Source organism: Natrix helvetica (assembly GCF_964273705.1).
Source record: "Natrix helvetica genome assembly, chromosome: 11".
In the NCBI taxonomy this organism is placed as follows: domain Eukaryota; kingdom Metazoa; phylum Chordata; class Lepidosauria; order Squamata; family Natricidae; genus Natrix; species Natrix helvetica.
This window is the reverse complement of record NC_138562.1, coordinates 7,401,514-7,420,566: the sequence shown is the minus strand read 5'-3', so window position 1 is coordinate 7,420,566 and position 19,053 is coordinate 7,401,514. Positions and strand designations below refer to the sequence as shown.

The following is a 19,053-nucleotide window of genomic DNA, read 5'->3' as shown; positions in this document are numbered from 1 at the left end:
GTTGCCATAGGAAAGGGGGAGGACGGGAAATTGATGAAACAGCATGGCTGCAAAAGACAGATGTACATTCCAGGCTTATCTCTCTCAAGGCTGTATCCCAGATTACCCTCAGCACCCGGAGGGAGGAGTGATCTCTACAGCCCACAAAAGTGCTCTGTTAGAGAATGTGATTTATGACACACCCTGCAGGGAGAGGGGAAACAGGGTCATAATTGGGCTGTAAATTATGTGGGGTCAGAGCTGGCTTCACTTGGGTATGTGTGGACATTTTGCTCCTGGATTTCTTTTGAAGCTTGGCTTGAGGGTCATGATTTAATTAGGGCATCCGCCAGCTACTTTCTTGAATGGAGGAGAAGGAAATGCTTCAGGAGGTAGGTACATGGTTATGGGTGAGATGGCCATCAAAGTATTCCACCTGATCATTTCCTTCTTCTTTATTCACTTCCTTTAGAGGAAAAAGCAGGTTTCTGGGTTTCTAACTCTGCTTTGAACTAATCAGAGGTGATGCTTGCTTGAGGATTAGATGAGGATTAGGTAAACCTCAAATCATGATTGAAAAGCTGCAGGAAAGATGGGGGTAGCACTCCAGAGTGGCTATAGTGTTTCCCAACCTCAACAACTTTAGGTTGTGTGGACTTCAACTCCCAGAATTCCCCAGCCAGCCAGCATATATTCTGGAAGTTGAAGTCCCTGTATCTTAAAGTTGCTAAGGTTGAGAAAATTTGGTTTATTGTACCATGCAAGCAAACTCTATACTTCCAGGTAGATATTGCTAGAAGCAGTGGTGGGATTCATATTTTTTTACTATTTGTTCGGTGGGCGTGGCTTGGTGGACGTGGCATGGTTTGGTGGGCATGGCAGGGGAAGGATACTGCAAAATCCCTATTCTCTCCCCACTCCAGGGGAAGGATACTGTAAAATCCCTATTCCCTCCCCACTCCAGGGGAAGGATACTGCAAAATCTCCATTCCCTCCCCACTCCAGGGGAAGGATACTGCAAAATCCCTATTCCCTCCCCACTCCAGGGGAAGGATACTGCAAAATCCCTATTCTCTCCCCACTCCAGGGGAAGGATACTGCAAAATCTCCATTCCCTCCCCACTCCAGGGGAAGGATACTGCAAAATCCCTATTCCCTCCCCACTCCAGGGGAAGGATTCTGCAAAATCTCTATTCCCTCCCCACTCCAGGGGAAGGATACTGTAAAATCCCTATTCCCTCCCCACTCCAGGGGAAGGATACTGGAAAATCCCTATTCCCTCCCCATTCCAGGGGAAGGATACTACAAAATCCCTATTCCCTCCCCACTCCAGGGGAAGGATACTGCAAAATCCCTATTCCCTCCCCACTCCAGGGGAAGGATTCTGCAAAATCTCTATTCCCTCCCCACTCCAGGGGAAGGATACTGTAAAATCCCTATTCCCTCCCCACTCCAGGGGAAGGATACTGGAAAATCCCTATTCCCTCCCCACTCCAGGGGAAGGATACTGCAAAATCTCTATTCCCTCACGATCAGCTGGGACTCAGGAGGCAGAGAAGAGATGGGGGTGGGACCAGTCAGAGGTGGTATTTACCGGTTCTCCGAACTACTCAAAATTTCCGCTACCAGTTCTCCAGAACTGGTCAGATCCTGCTGAATACCACCTCTGGCTAGAATGGTTTGCTTTAACCACAACTTGTCAACAAAGGGTTTTCCATGGTATTAGTCCATCCACTATCACCTGTTAAGCTATAAAAAATATAAAATACTTAAACGAAAGGGTTCCATTAAGGCTCATCTAATGGGTGAAGCCAACCTACCATTCACTTAGCTACTTGAGTATTAAGTCAGAGCTCCAAAGGCTGGCCACAGTGGCATTTCAATAATTCCGAAAGTCATGAGGAAAGAGTTAGTAACTCCTCATTTTTCTTCCACATTACAGAAGACAAGGGATAACTGGCAAATTTGAGATTCTGTAGAGGGCTTGGCTTGCTATCCCCTTTCCTCCCCTTCGATCTCAGTTGGCTCACTGTAACAGCATTGCCAAAAAGGCATTAAGAATTGTTAACCTAATTTTGCATGGCTTCTTCTCCGGTAACATTGTATTGCAAACTAGGGCATACAAAACCTTTGCCAGACCAATCCTTGAATACAGATCATCTGCCTGGAATCCACACTGTATATCGGACCTTAATACGATTGAGCGGGACCAGAGGTATTTCACGAGAAGAGTCCATCACTCCTCTGCTCACAACAGAATCCCTTATGCCACCAGGCTCGAAAATTTGGGCTTGGACAACCTAGAACTCCGCTACCTAAGGTCTGACCTAAGTGTAGTACACAAAATTATCTGCTACAACATCCTACTTGTCAACACCTACTTCAACTTCAACCACAATAATACACGGGCAAACAATAGATACAAACTCAAGGTAAACCGCTCCAAACTTGATTGCAGAAAATACGACTTCAGCAACAGAGTGGTCAACGCCTGGAATGCTCTACCTGACTCCGTTATTACATCCTCAAACCCCCACAGCTTCTACCTTAAACTGCCTACTGTGGGCCTCACCCCATTCCTAAAAGGTCCGTAAAGGGGGCGTGTATAAGCGTACCAGTGTGCTTTACGTCCCTGCCCTAATGTCCCCCATCTATTTGTATTCATTTCTTTTGTTCATGTCCATGTTTATATTTATATCTGCCATCTTGTACATGTTTGACAAACTAAATAAGTAAAAATAAATACATAAATTCAAGAAGACGTGAAGATTCTTTGGAGTTGCACTTAACTTCCAGGGGACTCCACTAAATAGTGTGTGTACAGCTGCTTTTAGGAAAAGAACAGGAGTTTCCAATATTTGATTAGACTTTCCATCTGCTGTTTCATTCCACCTCTATTATGAGATAATTAAGTTGACTTTTGTTATCTAAAACTTCTCACTGCTCAAGCGTATTTACTGGCAAGGCCTTACATCACAGTTGTTAAGTTTGTGTTTGCATTTCATGAGGCGAGACTCGGTGGCATCTGCATACAGGTAGTCCTTGACGTTCGACGATTCATTTAGTGACCGTTCAAAGTTACAACGGCACTGGGAAAAGTGACTGATGGCCGTTTTTCACACTTACGACCGCTGCAGTATCCCCGTGGTCATGTGATTTACATTTGGATGCTTGACAACTGGTTCATGACGGTTGTAATGTCCTGGGGACATGTGATCTCCTTTTGCGATCTTCTGACAAGCAAAGACAATGGGGAAGCCAGATTCACTTAACAGCCAGGCAAACTAACTTATCAACTGCAGTGATTCACTTAACAACTGAGGGGGGAAAAAGGTCATAAAATAGGCCAAATCCCACTTAACAATGTCTCACTTAACAACAGAAATTGTAGGCCCTGCTGTGGTTGTAAATCGAGGGCTGCCTGCATTTTCGAGAGTGGCATTCCTATCTGACCTTATTAATTCATGAAAGTAAAGCTTTCTTTGAATTGAATTGGGATTGAACTTGATTCCTATGGACTTCAAGGACATAATATCCAGGTTGTTTTCTTGGCAGGAATTTGCTTCACTTTCTAGCCCAGAGAAGGTGGGTTAAATAGCCCCATCTTCTGAGTTGTTTGGACAAAAACGGGGATATGAATCCAGTGAAAACCCTGGCAACCAAATCAGTGGTGGGATTCAAATTTTTTTACTACCGGTTCTGTGGGCGTGGTGTGGCTTGGTGGGCGTGGCAGAGGAAGGATACTGTAAAATCCCCATTTCCTCCCCACTCCAGGAGAAGGATACTGCAAAATCTCCATTCCCTCCCCACTCCAGGGGAAGGATACTGCAAAATCTCCATGCCCTCCCCACTCCAGGGGAAGGATACTGCAAGATCTCCATGCCCTCCCCACTCCAGGGGAAGGATACTGCAAAATCTCCATGCCCTCCCCACTCCAGGGGAAGGATACTGTAAAATCTCTATTCCCTCCCCACTCCAGGGGAAGGATATTGTAAAATCTCCATTCCCTCCCCACTCCAGGAGAAGGATACTGCAAAATCTCCATTCCCTCCCCACTCCAGGGGAAGGATACTGCAAAATCTCCATGCCCTCCCCACTCCAGGGGAAGGATACTGTAAAATCTCTATTCCCTCCCCACTCCAGGGGAAGGATATTGTAAAATCTCCATTCCCTCCCCACTCCAGGAGAAGGATACTGCAAAATCTCCATGCCCTCCCCACTCCAGGGCAAGGATACTGTAAAATCTCCATTCCCTCCCCACTCCAGGGGAAGGATACTGTAAAATTTCCATTTCCTCCCCACTCCAGAGGAAGGTTACTGCAAAATCTCCATTTCCTCCCGATCAACTGTGACTCGCGAAGCAGAGAATAGAGAATAGGCAGGGCCAGTCAGAAGTGGTATTTACTGGTTCTCTAGTAAATGATACTCTGAGTAACTATTCAAAATTTCTGCTACCAGTTCTCCAGAACTGGTCAGAACCTGCTGAATACCACCTCTGAACCAAATGTGGATTAGTCTACTCTATTGTCTTCCCCATAGTTACTTATTGTTATGAAAGTTGATGGCGTATTACTTGGACTTAACTAAGTTCAAAAATAAGATCCGTGTTTAGTGACTACCTTGTCTAGCAACTATTTGCAATTACAACAGTAGCTGAAACATAGGTTTACCCTCAGTCCTTCCACTTACCACCTTTGCATAATGATATCACCATCTACTTGCTGCTGTTCTGTCTCCCTCCACACAGAGAGAGACGTTGGATTTGCCTTTTCTGAGATAGATTTTGGTGTCAAGGCCCATTATCTGCTTTTTTTCATCTCTTCCATGAACATGGTCCCTGAATGTTCTTTCTAAATGCATGGCTAGGAAGATAAGAGCTATAATTATCCCATCAGGTTGGCATATAATCCAAAATACCTCCATTTGGTTAACTGGCCGAGACAGAGATTGGAAAGGGGCAACATTTTGGCTCCTTAATATAACTAGGCAATGCCAGCAGGCGACGCCCAGGAGTAGGGCCTTCTCTGTGATGGGCCCGACCCTTTGGAATGACCTCCCCCCAGATATCAGGACTATCACCGACCTCCGCTCCTTCCGTAAGAAACTAAAGACCCACCTGTTCAATCTAGCCGGCCTGGCCTAATTCCTAATTCCCAATTTTAGTTCCTCAAGCCTGCATTTTTAAAATTTTCTAGGGGTATACTTTTAGTTGTTTTTTAATTTAATTTTTAATTTTTACTTTTTGTACAGTTGTATGAGGTTTAATTCGTTTTTAAGGGTATGGGATATTCGTCTTTTGTATTCGTTTTAATGACACACCTGTACACCGCCCCGAGTCCCTTCGGGGAGAGGAGGCGGTCTAGAAATATTGAAAATAAATAAATAAATAAATAAATAAATAACTAGACATTTGATTGATTTTCACCTAATGGATTGATTTTCTACAGGTCTTGTGAAGGGTGCGACTGTCACCATGCCAGTCAATGCTGTGAATACAACAGTGGGTGCCAACGTCACTCTTCCTTGCACGTATAGGTCATCATTTGCTCCTGACGTAATTCAATGGAATTTTCATGGCAGTGGTCTGCAGATTTCTGGAGTAAGGCATTAAGATATTTTCTTTCAAACTTGGACTGCTTCTTATTGCTTGACTAAAATTGCTTTGGATTCCAAATGCTATTCTGAACACAATCTAAAGATGTTGGGGTCCTTGGTACTGTCTGGGCGTGGGTGTTTTGTTATGAAACATTTGCAAGAAAACAACTTCGGAGAGCATCAAGGAGCCCACAGCTCAACTCTGAGCTACCAATATTCTCTTCCGTAGGTACAATATAAAGTTATTGTAGCTCATTAGAATGATCTCCACTGAATTTAAAGTCAAATAGCTATTATTTGCAAGGAGAGACCAGAGACTGTACTTTAGCAGAGAAGTAATGTGACCGAGGGGACACAGTGGCTCAGTAGCTAAGACACTGAGCTTGTTCATCAGAAAGGTTGGCAGTTCAGCGGTTCGAAACCCTAGCGTTGCTTAATGGAGTGAGCTCCCTTTATGCGAGACTCTGGAAAGAGTGCAAAGAAGAGCAACAAAGATGATTAGAGGGCTGGAGGCTAAAGCATGTGAAGAACGTTTTTATTTATAAGGAGAGACTTTAGTAGAGAAGTAATGTGACCATGTAATGTGGCTCAGGGGCTAAGACGCTGAGCCTATTGATCAGAAGGTCAGCAGTTCGAATCCTTAGCATCACGTAACAGAGTGAGCTCCCGTTACTTGTCCCAGCTTTTGCCAACCTAGCAGTTCGAAAGCACGTAAAAAATGCAAGTAGAAAAATAGGGAGCACTTTGGTGGGAAGGGAACAGTGTTCTGTGCACCTTCGGCGTTTAGTCATGCCAGCCCCATGACCATGGAGACGTCTTCGGACAACGCTGGCTCTTCGGCTTTGAAACGGAGATGAGCACCATCCCCTAGAGTCGGGAAGGACTAGCACGCTTGTGAATGGGAATCTTTACCTTAATATGACCAAAGTAATAATATTGCCATTATTTGATTCTTTAGACTGATCCATTTTAAGTCAGCAGAGAAGTAATCAATTTTGGCTTCTAAAGTCTCACTTAGAACGCTAAAAACTTTAAATGTGAGAGTGCTATCAGATATTCTTCATCAGTTACTATCCCTTCACCATGGCAGAATCTACAATATTATTTGATTGCCCGATTTAATTTTTTTAAAAAAGTATGCTTTGTCTTTTTTAAAGTCCAAATCACCAACTTATAGATTAGCACATTTCTACTCAAATGCAGCCATCAACATGCCTTTATAGGGGTGAAAAATCTGCCAGTCATTGTGAAAAGACCGTGTCTATCACAGATACACGGGGAAGATGTAGCGGGATTCAGAAGGTAAGAACATGAAATCTATAAGAATAATAAGGTTATTTGGGATTTCTAATGTGTTCTTCATACAGGTAGCCCTCGACTTGTCACTGTAATTGAGCCTGGCCATCAAGGTCATGAGTCATAAAAAAATCACATGTGGTTGGAGAAGATGATAACACAACATATTGATTATTTAACAATGGAGGTGTTCTTGTTGGATATTTTACCAGAGAAATATAGTAATGAGAATGTATATTTGATCATTCATGTAATAACTGCAGCTAGAATTGTATTTGCAGAAAATTGGAAGATGGGAAAAAAAACCCTCCAGAAGGAGAGGTAATCAAGAAAATATTAAGACTGTGCAGAAATGAATAGATTAACACTGGCAATTAAGGGGAAGGGAGAATCGGAGTATTACAATATATGGGGGAGATTTTATCATTGGATAGAAAATAAATATGGATAAAAAGAGAAATAAAATTAAACAAACTGGGAAGGGAAGTAGAGTTACAGGGGAGAAGATGAATTGAAATGTAAATGAAATGTAAAGATAAGCGGCGAGGTAAAAGTATAGTAAAAATGATAGTAAATGTTATATATGATGACACAAAACTGTACTCAGATACACAATGTTTGATTAAGGATGTGTTTTGTGTATAAAAAATTAAAAAAAAACTTTTCTTTAAAAAAAAGTTCATGAGTTGTAATGGTCCTAAAGTGGATACTCCTGTGACCAACCCAATTTTATGATTCCCCCCACCCCCTCAGTGGTTGTTATGCAAACATTGCAGTTTTATTTTATTGCAGTAACCCAATGGCTCACTGTGGGTTGGTTTTGCTGAAAACCAGAAATAAAGACTGTTTTTTAGCAAAAACCATCGTAAAAACACAGTTACATAATCCCAGGATGCTGCAAACAGCTGCTTGTTACTGAGTGTTGCAATAAGGTGATCGCAGGGTAGAGGGATGATCCTTGGAATTTTGGAACTGGTCATAAGTTGAGGACTAACCTCATGTGAGATTCTGAAATTCACTTCATTGAAATGATTAAGTGTTTAACTCACCTGGCCCTCAAAATTTCACAATCATTAAAAGGCCTCTTTATTTTTTTATTGGTGAGACATAGTAATGGAGATATCTAAAAACAGCACATGGTATGCAAAACATAGATACGGGTGATTTTTCCACCCCTCTTTGAGGGAGATGAATGGTTCAGAAGTGTGAAAAATAAATAAAATAAAGAACCTGAGGCCAGGTCAAGAAGTAATGGATGGAAGCTTATCGCAAAGAGAAACCAACCTAGAATTAAGGAGAAATTTCCTGTCAGTAAGAACAATTAATCAGTGGAACGACTTGCCTCCAGAAGTAATGGGTGATTCTTCATCACTGGAGGTTTTTATGAAGAAACTCGACAGCCATTTGCCTCTGGTTTTCTTTCTATATTCTCTTTAAGAATTTTTTGTATTAAAATATGAATCATACTCCCATATTTCTTTACTTTATCACACGTCCACCATAAATGATAAAAAGTCCCTTCTTTATGTTTCCAACACACATTTGAAATACCTTTATACATTCTTGACAACTTATCTAGAGTTAAATACCAATGATGCCTTGTCTTATGGACATTTTCTTTTATGTTATAGTTTAATGTCAGGAAATTTCTCCTTAGTTCTAAGTTGCTTCTCTCCTTGATTAGCATCCACCCGTTGCTTCTTATTCTACCCTCAGGTGCTTTGGAGAATAGCTTGACTCCCTCTTCTTTGTGGCAGCCCCTGAGATATTGGAACAGATGCAAGAGAGCTCCTCCACAGATTTTAAAAATTAAGTGGCGGGGGGGGGGGGGTTATAAAGGCCATTCTAAATGTTTCCCCCCCCCCACTGTAAATACTTCATAATTAATCTGGAGCTACGTTTTGGATCGTAATCTTGCTGATGCACCTCAGGAAGCCTAAGAATATTTCTGCATTAGATGAAATCTAATTAACTAGTTGATCAGTGATGCAGGCAACACCAATGTAGAGTTATCAAAAGACACATGGAATTCGAGTATATGTATTTTACTGTTTGGTAAACTGACTTGGCATCTTATCATTTTTTTTTTTTTTTGCAGGCAGGCTCAAAACCGGGAGGAAAACAAATAACTCCAATATTCTTTTCTTCCATCACCAATTTAATGGTTGTTAAATTCTATTTCACAGATTTATATCTGGGAGTCTGGAAAGGCCCATTACTTGGGAAAGTTTGTAGGCCGGATTCAAGTAGCAAACAACACAGGGAATGCAACTCTCTCCATCTTCAACATGCAGCCCTCAGACACTGGGCTTTATACGTGTTCGGTTTACAAATTCGAGGACGCTACCGGAAGTGAAAGTGAAAAATCAGTGTCGGTCAGCGTGTTAGGTACTTATTTCTCTTTTTCTTCTTTAGCCTATTTCTGCGCTTGTCACTTGCTACATTGAATTAAAGATTAGGTGATTGGGTTCCACATTGAGCTAAGCCAAAATGTATTTTGCATTCAGTTCTGGCTTAGCATATTGAATGTAAGAGGTGTAATGGCGCAGTGGTGAGAATGCAGTATTGCAGGCTAATTCTGTCCACTGCCAGGAGTTTGATCCTGACCAACTCATGGTTGACTCAGCCTCCCATCTTTCCAAGGTGGGTAAAATGAGGAGCCCGATTGTTGGGGGCAATATGTTGACTCTGTAAACTGCTGAGAGAGGGATTTAAAGAACCATAAAGCAGTATATAAGTCTAAGCGCTAAGTATTCAGTCACTGTCATTGATCAACACTGTTTATGGCTTAGGACAGTGTGTAAACCTGGTTAGCCAACAAGCTATGGCTTAAGATGGTATGTGACCCAGTCTATAAATGTATAATTGAGCTTCTGGTTAACTATCAGCAGAGTTCATATTTTGCGTTGAGGTATCATTTGTGTCTATCAGATTTGAACCTGTTCCACTGAGATTTATTAAACAAACCATGATATATCCTTGCAACAGGTGAATCAGTAAAAACAAATTTTGAGTGCAGAGAGATAGTACAGGATAGAATCCATGCAAATGGCTAACCAACCGAATTATGGTTCATGTATGTATGTATGTTTGTGTGTGTATGTGTGTATGTATGTAGTTGTATGTGATTTATACATTAAACCATGATTTAACAAGGGAACGGCTTGGTCCAAGGTCTAAATGCAGTCAATGTGTACTTCCTGCTCAGGATTCCTCTCAGCTTTCCTGCCATCCAAGGAAGGCCATTTCCATTCTTCTTCTAACTCAGCATTCCAGAATTATTAAGCCTTTTCTGGTCTTGTAGGATTATATATTTTTCTTGAGTAACAGAGTTTCTCCCTTTCACAGTTGACAATGCTGGGAGTTAAAGCCAACATAGCTTTAAATTGTCGAATTTGAAAATTGCTGGTCTCTATCCACTGCTGATATATTTAAAACCTCATTTCTGGAAAATTACTACAGTATCTAGAACAGGCAACTAGCAATTTGGGAAGCTCAAGGCACCAGACTGGGAAAGAGTCCCCTAGAATCAGGGCCACTAACCTTTTGGGCCTCAGGGACCACTAAATTCATAATTTTAAATCCCGTGGACCACTAATATGAATTAGTGACGGGATGGGTCCTTCAGGCACTTAGCTTGGCCGCCTGTTAGCGGAGAGAAGTGCCTGAGGTAAACCCTAGGTTTGCTGTCCATTGCAGCTAAGAATCTCAAATATGGCCAAGAATGAATGTTTGTCTTGTAACCAGCCTGGGCGCTAGATCGGCCCCCTGCAAACTCTGTCTTTCAAGAACCCAGCCAAAGTTTCGCGTACTGCTCACCAAAAGCGCCTGGACTCCCATGGAGGGAGGGAGGGAAGGGCTGGAGCTACTAAACAGGCAGCCAAGCCAAGTGCCTGAAAAATCCCACCCCATCAGCCAGCGGGAGTAATTGCTTTGACGGGCCGTAGTTTGAGGATCCCTGATTTAGTGCAGTATAAAAAAATGCAAAAATGCCAAGATTTTTCTGCAGACCGCCAAAAAAATTTTGTGGACCCCCAGTTCATGACCACTGCCCAAGAACAGCGGTCCCCAACCTGTTTGGCATCAAGGAGCAGTTTCATGGAAGACAATTTTTTCCATGGACCAGAGAAGGGGAGGAGGGACGCATAATCTAGATCCCACCCATGCTCAGTTTTGCTCCCTGCCGCTCACTTCCAGCTGTGCAGTCCGGTTCCTAATAAGATACGGTCCGGTACTGGTCCATCGCCTGGGGGTGGGGAACCCCTGCCCTAGAATACAACACAATGAAGACAAAGAGAAATACAATTTCAATTTTAGCGCTTTGCCTGCTGTTTTGTATTCCAGTTCCTCCTTCGAAGCCGCTCTGCAATTTTGGTTCAAGCCATCATCCTGATGTTGAAATTGGCCACTTGATCACTTTAGCCTGCATTTCGGAAATTGGCCTGCCAAAGCCAACCTACAAGTGGTACAAACTAACTGGAGATAAACCGCAGCCTGTTACTGAGTCATACAGTGAGTAGCTTTCTCCTTCCAGTTCCTATGTAAAGGCTGAGATGCTAGAAGGGAGTGGGAGGAGGTGGTAAACCTGTACAGCCGGGGTGTCAAACTCGATTTCATTGAGGGCTGCATCAGGGTTGTGTTTGACCTGCGGGGCCAGGTGGGGGTGGCTCATTTGTATTGGGGGCACCTGTGGTGGCCCAGGTGGGGCTGGGGGAGTCCTCCTGCAGCCCTCTGCCAGCGGAAACAGAGCTCGGGAAGGCTGCACAGTGGCAGAGAGATGGAGGAGGCCATTGCGGCTGAAAATGGAGCCGCAGTGGCCCTCCCGAGCTCCATTTTTGCTGGCAGGGGTGCCACGGGCCGGTCCTTTGCTGTTTCCGAGGTGGCCTCATGGGCCAGATCTAAGCACCCCATGGGCCAGAGCCTTGAGTTTGACACCCCTGCTCTATAGTGTTTGTTCCTCAACTTGGCCCACCTTAAAAGGCTGAAACTTCCCATCTTCAATAATAATGATAACAACAATAACAATAACAACAACAAAGATTGAAGATAAGCACAAAGACAAATTCACAAAGTACCGGGACTTGCAAATTGAGGTTGAGCGACTGTGGAAAAAGAAATCATGTGTTGTCCCGATTGTAATTGGAACCCTTGGAGCAATACCTAAAGGGCTTCCTCGCTATTTGGAAATTCTAAACCTGACTTGAACATTCTGACTCTACAAAAAAACACCCTACTTGGAACAGCTTATATCCTCCGACGTTACCTTAACAGTTCCTAGGTCCTTGGTTAGTACTCGAGCTGTTGAGCTACCAACCAGCCCCAAAGGCTGTGAATCTCACCAAAGATGATGATGATGATGATGATGATGATGATGATGATGATGATGATGATAATAATAATAATAATAATAATAATAATAATAATAATAATAATAATAATCCTGTGGGATTTTCGTATACAAACAGACAAAACACTAGCGCATAACACACCAGACATCACACTGGTTGAGAAAAAGAAGGTTACAATCATAGACATCGCAATACCAGGTGATAGCAGGGTTGAGGAGAAGGAACATGAAAAAGTCACGAAATACCAGGACTTAAAAATTGAAATCCAACGATTATGGCACAAACCAGCAGTGGTAATTCCAGTGGTAATCGGCACACTGGGTGCTATTCCAAAATCACTGGAATTACATTTAAAACAGTTAAAACTTGACAAAATCACCATCAGTCAAATGCAAAAAGCTGCACTGCTTGGATCTGCACGTATATTACGAAAATACGTTACGACATCCTAGTAGTAGTAGTAGTAGTAGTAGTAGTAGTAATAATAATAATAATAATAATAATAATAATAATAATAATAATAATAATAATAATAATAATACGACGTCCTAGGCCCCTGGGTGGGGCCCGACTAGTAATCAATGCCAAATCCGGCGAAACAACTGGCCGCTGTGATACAATCGTATCGTATAATAATAATAATAATAATAATAATAATAATAATAATAATAATAATAATAATAATAATAATAATAATAATAATAATAATAATATTGTTGTTGTTGTTGAAGAACAAGAACTGGAAAAAAACACAAAATACTGTGACCTGATCATTGAAACTACACAGCTATGGATGAAACATGCAACAGTGAGTGACACCCATTGTCATCAGGGCACTTGGCACCATGTCCAAGAATTGCAGCTTCCTGCAATAACACCAGCGGAACTGCAAAAAAATGTGCTACTCGGAACATCGTATATTTTAAGAAGGTGCTTGGTTGATACCTAGGACGCTGGCAGCAACCCCTATCAACCATTAGCACCAGTCAATGGTATTTGTGATGCACTTTTGAATGTTCAGTTGATGGAGTTTCATGTTTAATGAATAAAGTATAATAATAATAATATCATCATCATCATCTTTATATGCTGATCATTCTCTCCCTATCCAAGCGACTCTTGGCAAAACCAATGCCAACATTAGCTAGGTGTAAGATGTGTGTTTAACAACCTGACCTTCCTTCCAACTTCTTTTTCAGATCCTTACTCAGGGCGCCTGGTTCTAGGCAACCTGTCCCAGTTTGAAGAGGGCCATTACCAGTGTACAGCTGTCAACTCTCTTGGGAACAGTTCCTGTCACATCGACCTCACTACAAAACGTTGAGTTTTGTCTTATCTGCTCAATTTAGTTTAATTTAATTTCCAATGTTTTTATACTACTTCTTGTTTAAACAGGCCTTTTATCATTAAAAACTCAACCATTTTAAGGAAAGCACTGAAACAACAAAATCATCAGGCATTGACCGTAATTTTCAGTTCTGCCTTAGCACAAGGCCAATTGGGTGACCTTGGGCCTGTCCCATTCTTTCAGTCCTAGGAAGGAGACCATGGCAAATCATTTCTGCAAATTCTTTCCAAGAAAACCGTTTTCTTGGCAAGGTTTTCCAGAGGGACTAGCCAAGATCACCTAGTTGGCTTTGTGCTATGACAGAACTAGAACTCACAGTCCCTGGTTTCTAGCCTGATGCCTTACTTACTACATGCAGCTGGCTCTCTAATTGATCATTCACTGGGAGTTGTTACCCTGTTTCCCTGAAAATAAGACCTCCCAGGATAATAAGCCCAATTGGGCTTTTGAGCGCATGCACTAAAATAAGCCCTCCCCAAAAATGTTTAAATGCATGCGCAGCCGTTCCCCGCCATTGCCTCAGGTTGCTTGCCGCTCAAACAACACGAGGCGAGGAGGCAAGGCCGGAGGGGGAGAAGGGAGGGGGAAGCTCCTCTTTTATTTCCTCTGGGAGGGGCCATTCATTGACCACCTGTGGTCTTAGGCCCAAGCTGACCCCTGTTCTTTAGCTGTTCTCTTCGTCTGGCAACTCTGCACATGCACAAACTGGGAACAGGCTCCAGCTGTTCTTCTGCCCCACTGATGTCTGACTTCGAGGGTAGCTGATAACTGGCATTTGGCTCTGGCCCACTCTCTGCCTCAGAGCCTTCCCCAGCCTCCAGGACTGGCCCATGTTCCTCCCCAACCTCCTCACTGTCCGAATCTGTTGCCAGCTCCACGGGCTGCTGGTGAGCCACAACAATGAATTAAAAAGAAGTGGTTGGAATTCACTCATTAAAAGAGCACCATTTTAGTGCCCCAAGGGAAGATGCCCCCTTGATTTCAACAGCTGCATTCACAAGAAACCCCAAACCAGGAGTTTTTCATCCTGTTGTGTTGTGTAAGGCAGAATGGCCAAGTTTGCACATAACACACTAAGATGACAAACAGACAACATGTATAAATCTTGCCAAGATGGATAAATCGCCTTTCCTATTCTATAGCCCACTCAGAAGTGTGAACTTCACACCTTCTGCCAAGGAGTTTCTTGTATAAACGACAGGAGTTTCTCTCTCCCTGCAGATTCAGAAAGCGGCATCATTGTGGGAGCATTAATTGCGGCAATTCTAGCTGCTGCCTTGATTTGCATCGTTGGTTGGATTGTAATCTCCAGAGAGAAGAAGAAGCGGAGAAAAGAGAAACCTGTAGCCAAGGAAATGCAGTAAGTTTGCCGAGAGATTTGTTTTTGCCCCTTCTCTGAAATTTGTCCAAAACCAGGTTGGCTCATGGTTTTAATCCAGAGTTTGTTGGAACAAGAGTTTAGCAAACAAGGCACAAGCGTATATTTCTCAGCACAGTTCCTGAGTTCCCATGTCAGGCTGTCAATGATGGGCCTAGAATGGCGTTCTAGAATAGAGTTGTAGAGTCAGCCTCAAGCGACTGGCTTCATGTGAGCAGGGGTGGTGCAGTGGTTAGAGTGCAGTACTGCAGGCTACTTCCGCTGACTGCTGACTGCCTACAATTTGGCAGTTCAAATGTCACCAGGCTCAAGATTGACTCAGCCTTCCGTCCGTCTGAGGTGAGTAAAATGAGGACCCAAATTGTTGGGGGCAATATGTTGACTCTGTAAACCTCTTAGAGAGGGCTGTAAAGCGTTGTGAAGCTGTATATAAGTTTAAGTGCTATTGCTATCTTCCTTCCTGTTAGAATGCAGTATTGCAGGCTAACTCTGCCCACTGCTAGGAGTTTGATTCTCACCAGGCTCAAGGTTGACTCAGCCTTCCATCCTTCCGAGGTGGGTAAAATGAGGACCCAAATTGTTGGGGGCAATATGTTGACTCTGTAAACCTCTTAGAGAGGGCTGTAAAGCACAGTAAAGCGCTATACAAGTCTAAGTGATATTGCTATTGCTTTCACAGTAAGCTACAATCCAAGTGGATCATAGTAGCTGGCTCACCTTAAAGGCTAAGCCAAATCCGACTTCAAAGTCTTCTTGTGGGGAAAATAGGAGAATGAAATACTAGGTATGTTCACCACCTTGAGTTATTTATGCAATAAAAGGTAGGATTAAAAAAAAATCAAAGAAAGCCTTCCCAATAAGTAGCAAAGCATGTAATCCCAGGCTAAGAATTGTAATGTATACGGACACATAAAGGAATCAAGTTGAATTTATGAGTAACCAGGCAAGCTGGTGGATTATTAAATTAAATTGATGGAAGATCAATAAAGATTGATCCAATCTAAAACCAAGGAGAAAATTCTTGACAGGGAGAACAATTAATCATTGGAATGACTTGGTTCCAGAAGTTGTGGGTGCTCCATCAGTGCTGTCTTTTAAGAAGAGACTGGACAGCCATTGGTTTGGGGTGATATAAGTCTCCTGAGTTAAGTTGGGTGTTGGACTAGAAACCCTCCAAGGTCCCTTCCAACTCTATTATTCCATGTTCTATGTCAGAAGCTAAGTACTGTTCATTCCTTCATGGGAGATTGTCTAGGAATGTTGGGCTAGTTGACTAGACCCTTCAAGAAGACAGGGATGGAGACCACCTCAATAACATTGCCAAATAAACTTCATGTAGGCTGAGTGTGAAATTCAACTTGAGGGCATATAAATATAACCAAGTTGGATTAGCCTAAAAGGGTCACTGTAACCTTCTCCAATCTGGTACCTCCTCCTTCTGCCCTGGACTTCAACTCAACAGCATATTGTGCCAGATACCCAGGAATGATGGAGTTGAAATCTAAGACCCTTGAATTGGGAAAGATTACACTCACTGAAAAGGGACGCGATGGCTCAGTGGCTAAGATGCTGAGCTTGTCAATCAGAAAGGTTGGCAGTTCGGAGGTTCGAATCCCTAGTGCCGCATATCAGAGTGAGCTCCCATTATTGTCCCAGCTTCTGCCAACCTAGCAGTTTGAAAGCAGGTAAAAATGCAAGTAGAAAAATAGGAACCACCTTTGGTGGGAAGGTAACACCGTTCCGTGCACCTTCGACGTTTAGTCATGCCGGCCACATGACCACGGAGATGTCTTCGGACAGCGCTGGCTCTTCAGCTTTGAAACAGAGATGAGCACCGCCCCCTAGAGTCGGGAATGACTAGCACATATATGCGAGGAGAACCTTTATCTTTACCCTCAATGAGGTTTTTCATAAAAGAGGTGTTAGAACGCCTGCAAAATGCTGCATCAAGAAAATGCTTGTTTGTCTAAACTTTAAAATTGTCTAACGTCTCTGTGTATTTACCCATGTAGTATTGTAGTATTACTATTCATCCTTCTTATCTTCTTTCCTCTTATCGGTATTATGATGGTGATTATCCTTATCCTCTTGCCTTGCATATACACTGAGAGCTTCTGCACTTTGTGAATTTCTTGTGTGTCTAATCACACCGGGCCAAATAGAGTATTCAATTTACGTAATTCAATGCACCTTTGTTTGTTGGGGTGTTTTCGCAGGCCTATGGCTGCAAAGGCGGAATACGCTGCGGTGCCCAGCCAAGCCACCGTTCCCATGGCTGCCGTCCCACCAAACAAGGATCCTAATGAGACCGGAGAACACGATAGCCCGGAAGAAGCCCAGGTTGCCATATTGCCTGAAAATGAGACGCAGGAAATGGGCCATCAACCAGTTTCCTAAAACCAGTGGTTGCCCTTGGGGGAAATCCTATAAAGCACCCCATCTAATCATGAATTCGTACACTGATCCCACACCTGTGCCTTCCAAGTAGTGTCACACTAGCAGTCGTGTCTAGCCATCCGAGATTGATTTCTCCAGCCCTACGGTCCATTTCACACGAGCCCATCATCTGACCAGATTCGCACGTCACGCGAGATTGTCTAAAACAGTGGTAGTCAACCTGGTCCCTACCGCCCACTAGTGGGCGCTCCAGCTTTCATGGTGGGCGGTAGGGCTTTGCTGTAACTCTGCTTTATAACTTTTATAAAGTGAAGTTACTTCCCTACTTTATAAATCACCATTATGGTGGAACCGGTGGGCAGTAGAAAATTTTATTACCAACAGAGACAACAGTGGGCGGTAGGTATAAAAAGGTTGACTACCCCTGGTCTAAAACCATGATTTATTGAATAAACCACGGGGTAACTCAATCACAGAGGAGCACACAGTCCTGGGGCTGGTTAGTGCCCTGAAAGTCCTCCCTTTGCCTTTTAATGCATTTTAATAGCTGTTGCCTATTAAATTCCTACCCTTCTTATAAAGTTTTAACTTTTATATATACCGTTTTTATATTTTAACATTTGTAACACCCAGAGTCCCTCTTTGAGGGAGACGGGCGGTTCAGAAATGGGAAAATTAAAAGTACAGGTAGCCCTTCACTTACAGCAGGGGTGTCCAAACTTGGGAACTTTAAGACTTGTGGACTTCAACTCCCAGAATTCCCCAGCCAGCATGGTTGGCTGGGGAATTCTGGGAGTTGAAGTTGAAGTCCACAAGTCTTAAAGTTCCCAAGTTTGGACACCCCTGACTTACAGTATGAAGTTAAAACGGAACCCCCAAAAGCTACTTATGATTCAGGTAATGAGTAGCTTATTATTACTGTAGTAATAATAACAGTATTGTTATTATTACTACAGTAATAACAACAATTATTGTTATAATTTGTTATAATATTATAACAGCTGCTGCAAAAGTTTTTAAACTTGGGGGCGATCGCATAATGACCCACTTTACGATGGTCGCAACTTACCACCAAAACTGCAAACTTACAATTACAGTTGTTAAGTCGATGACTATCTATAAATCCACAATGCGACTAGGTTGGCAATGTTGTACTGATCTAATCCAACTGGCCGGTCACATAATTAATTCTAACGAGTGGTACAAACCCAGAAAGTGGTTTAATTTAGAGTTCAGTTGGTTGTGTGAATCCCCCGAAATTGTTTTACTTTACCAAACCACGGACAAATTGTTTGAATGCCCTCACTTATTTAACATAAGGTGTGAGTCTGGCATATCCAACTTGTTAGTATTAGTTAACAAGAATTAGTTAACAGCCTTTGAGCTGCCTGTCATGCTTATAATTAGCAGGACTTTGCGGTGCTTTGGGTTCAAGTCCACAAAGACATTTGGGAGAAAGACAGAGTGCCTGCCTGCAATGCTTTAAAACAGCTCTATCCCAGAGAGAAGCAGCCAGTCGTAGCAGTCCTCGACTTACAACAGTTTGCTTAGTGACTGAAGTTACAAAGGCACTGAAAAAAGTGAGCTATGACCATTTCCCACACTTATGACCATTTCAGCATCCCCATGGTCGTGCGGTTTGCATTCAGATGCTTGACAGTTAGTTCATATTTATGATAGTTGCCGTGTCCCGGGGTCGTGCGATCCCATTT

General features: G+C 42.8%; 2 protein-coding genes across 4 annotated transcripts in view; both read left to right on the top strand.

Moving 5' to 3' along the window:
* The window catches only part of RAB39B (RAB39B, member RAS oncogene family), a 404,112-nt gene that overhangs the window by 231,136 nt on the left and 153,923 nt on the right, over positions 1-19,053 (top strand). The window lies entirely within an intron of this gene.
* Positions 292-17,901, top strand: VSIG1 (V-set and immunoglobulin domain containing 1). Of its 3 annotated transcripts, none has more exons than XM_081964343.1 (8): positions 292-375; positions 5,427-5,578; positions 6,778-6,876; positions 9,057-9,228; positions 11,215-11,382; positions 13,418-13,537; positions 14,788-14,926; positions 17,161-17,901. In XM_081964343.1, the coding sequence occupies exons 1-8, from the start codon at positions 345-347 to the stop codon at positions 17,339-17,341; spliced, it is 1,062 nt and encodes a 353-aa protein (XP_081820469.1). In that variant the 5' UTR covers positions 292-344; the 3' UTR covers positions 17,342-17,901. The 3 variants fall into 3 exon arrangements, with proteins under 3 accessions (XP_081820469.1, XP_081820468.1, XP_081820470.1); XM_081964342.1 differs by having other exon boundaries at positions 9,057-9,258; XM_081964344.1 differs by lacking the exon at positions 6,778-6,876 and having other exon boundaries at positions 9,057-9,258.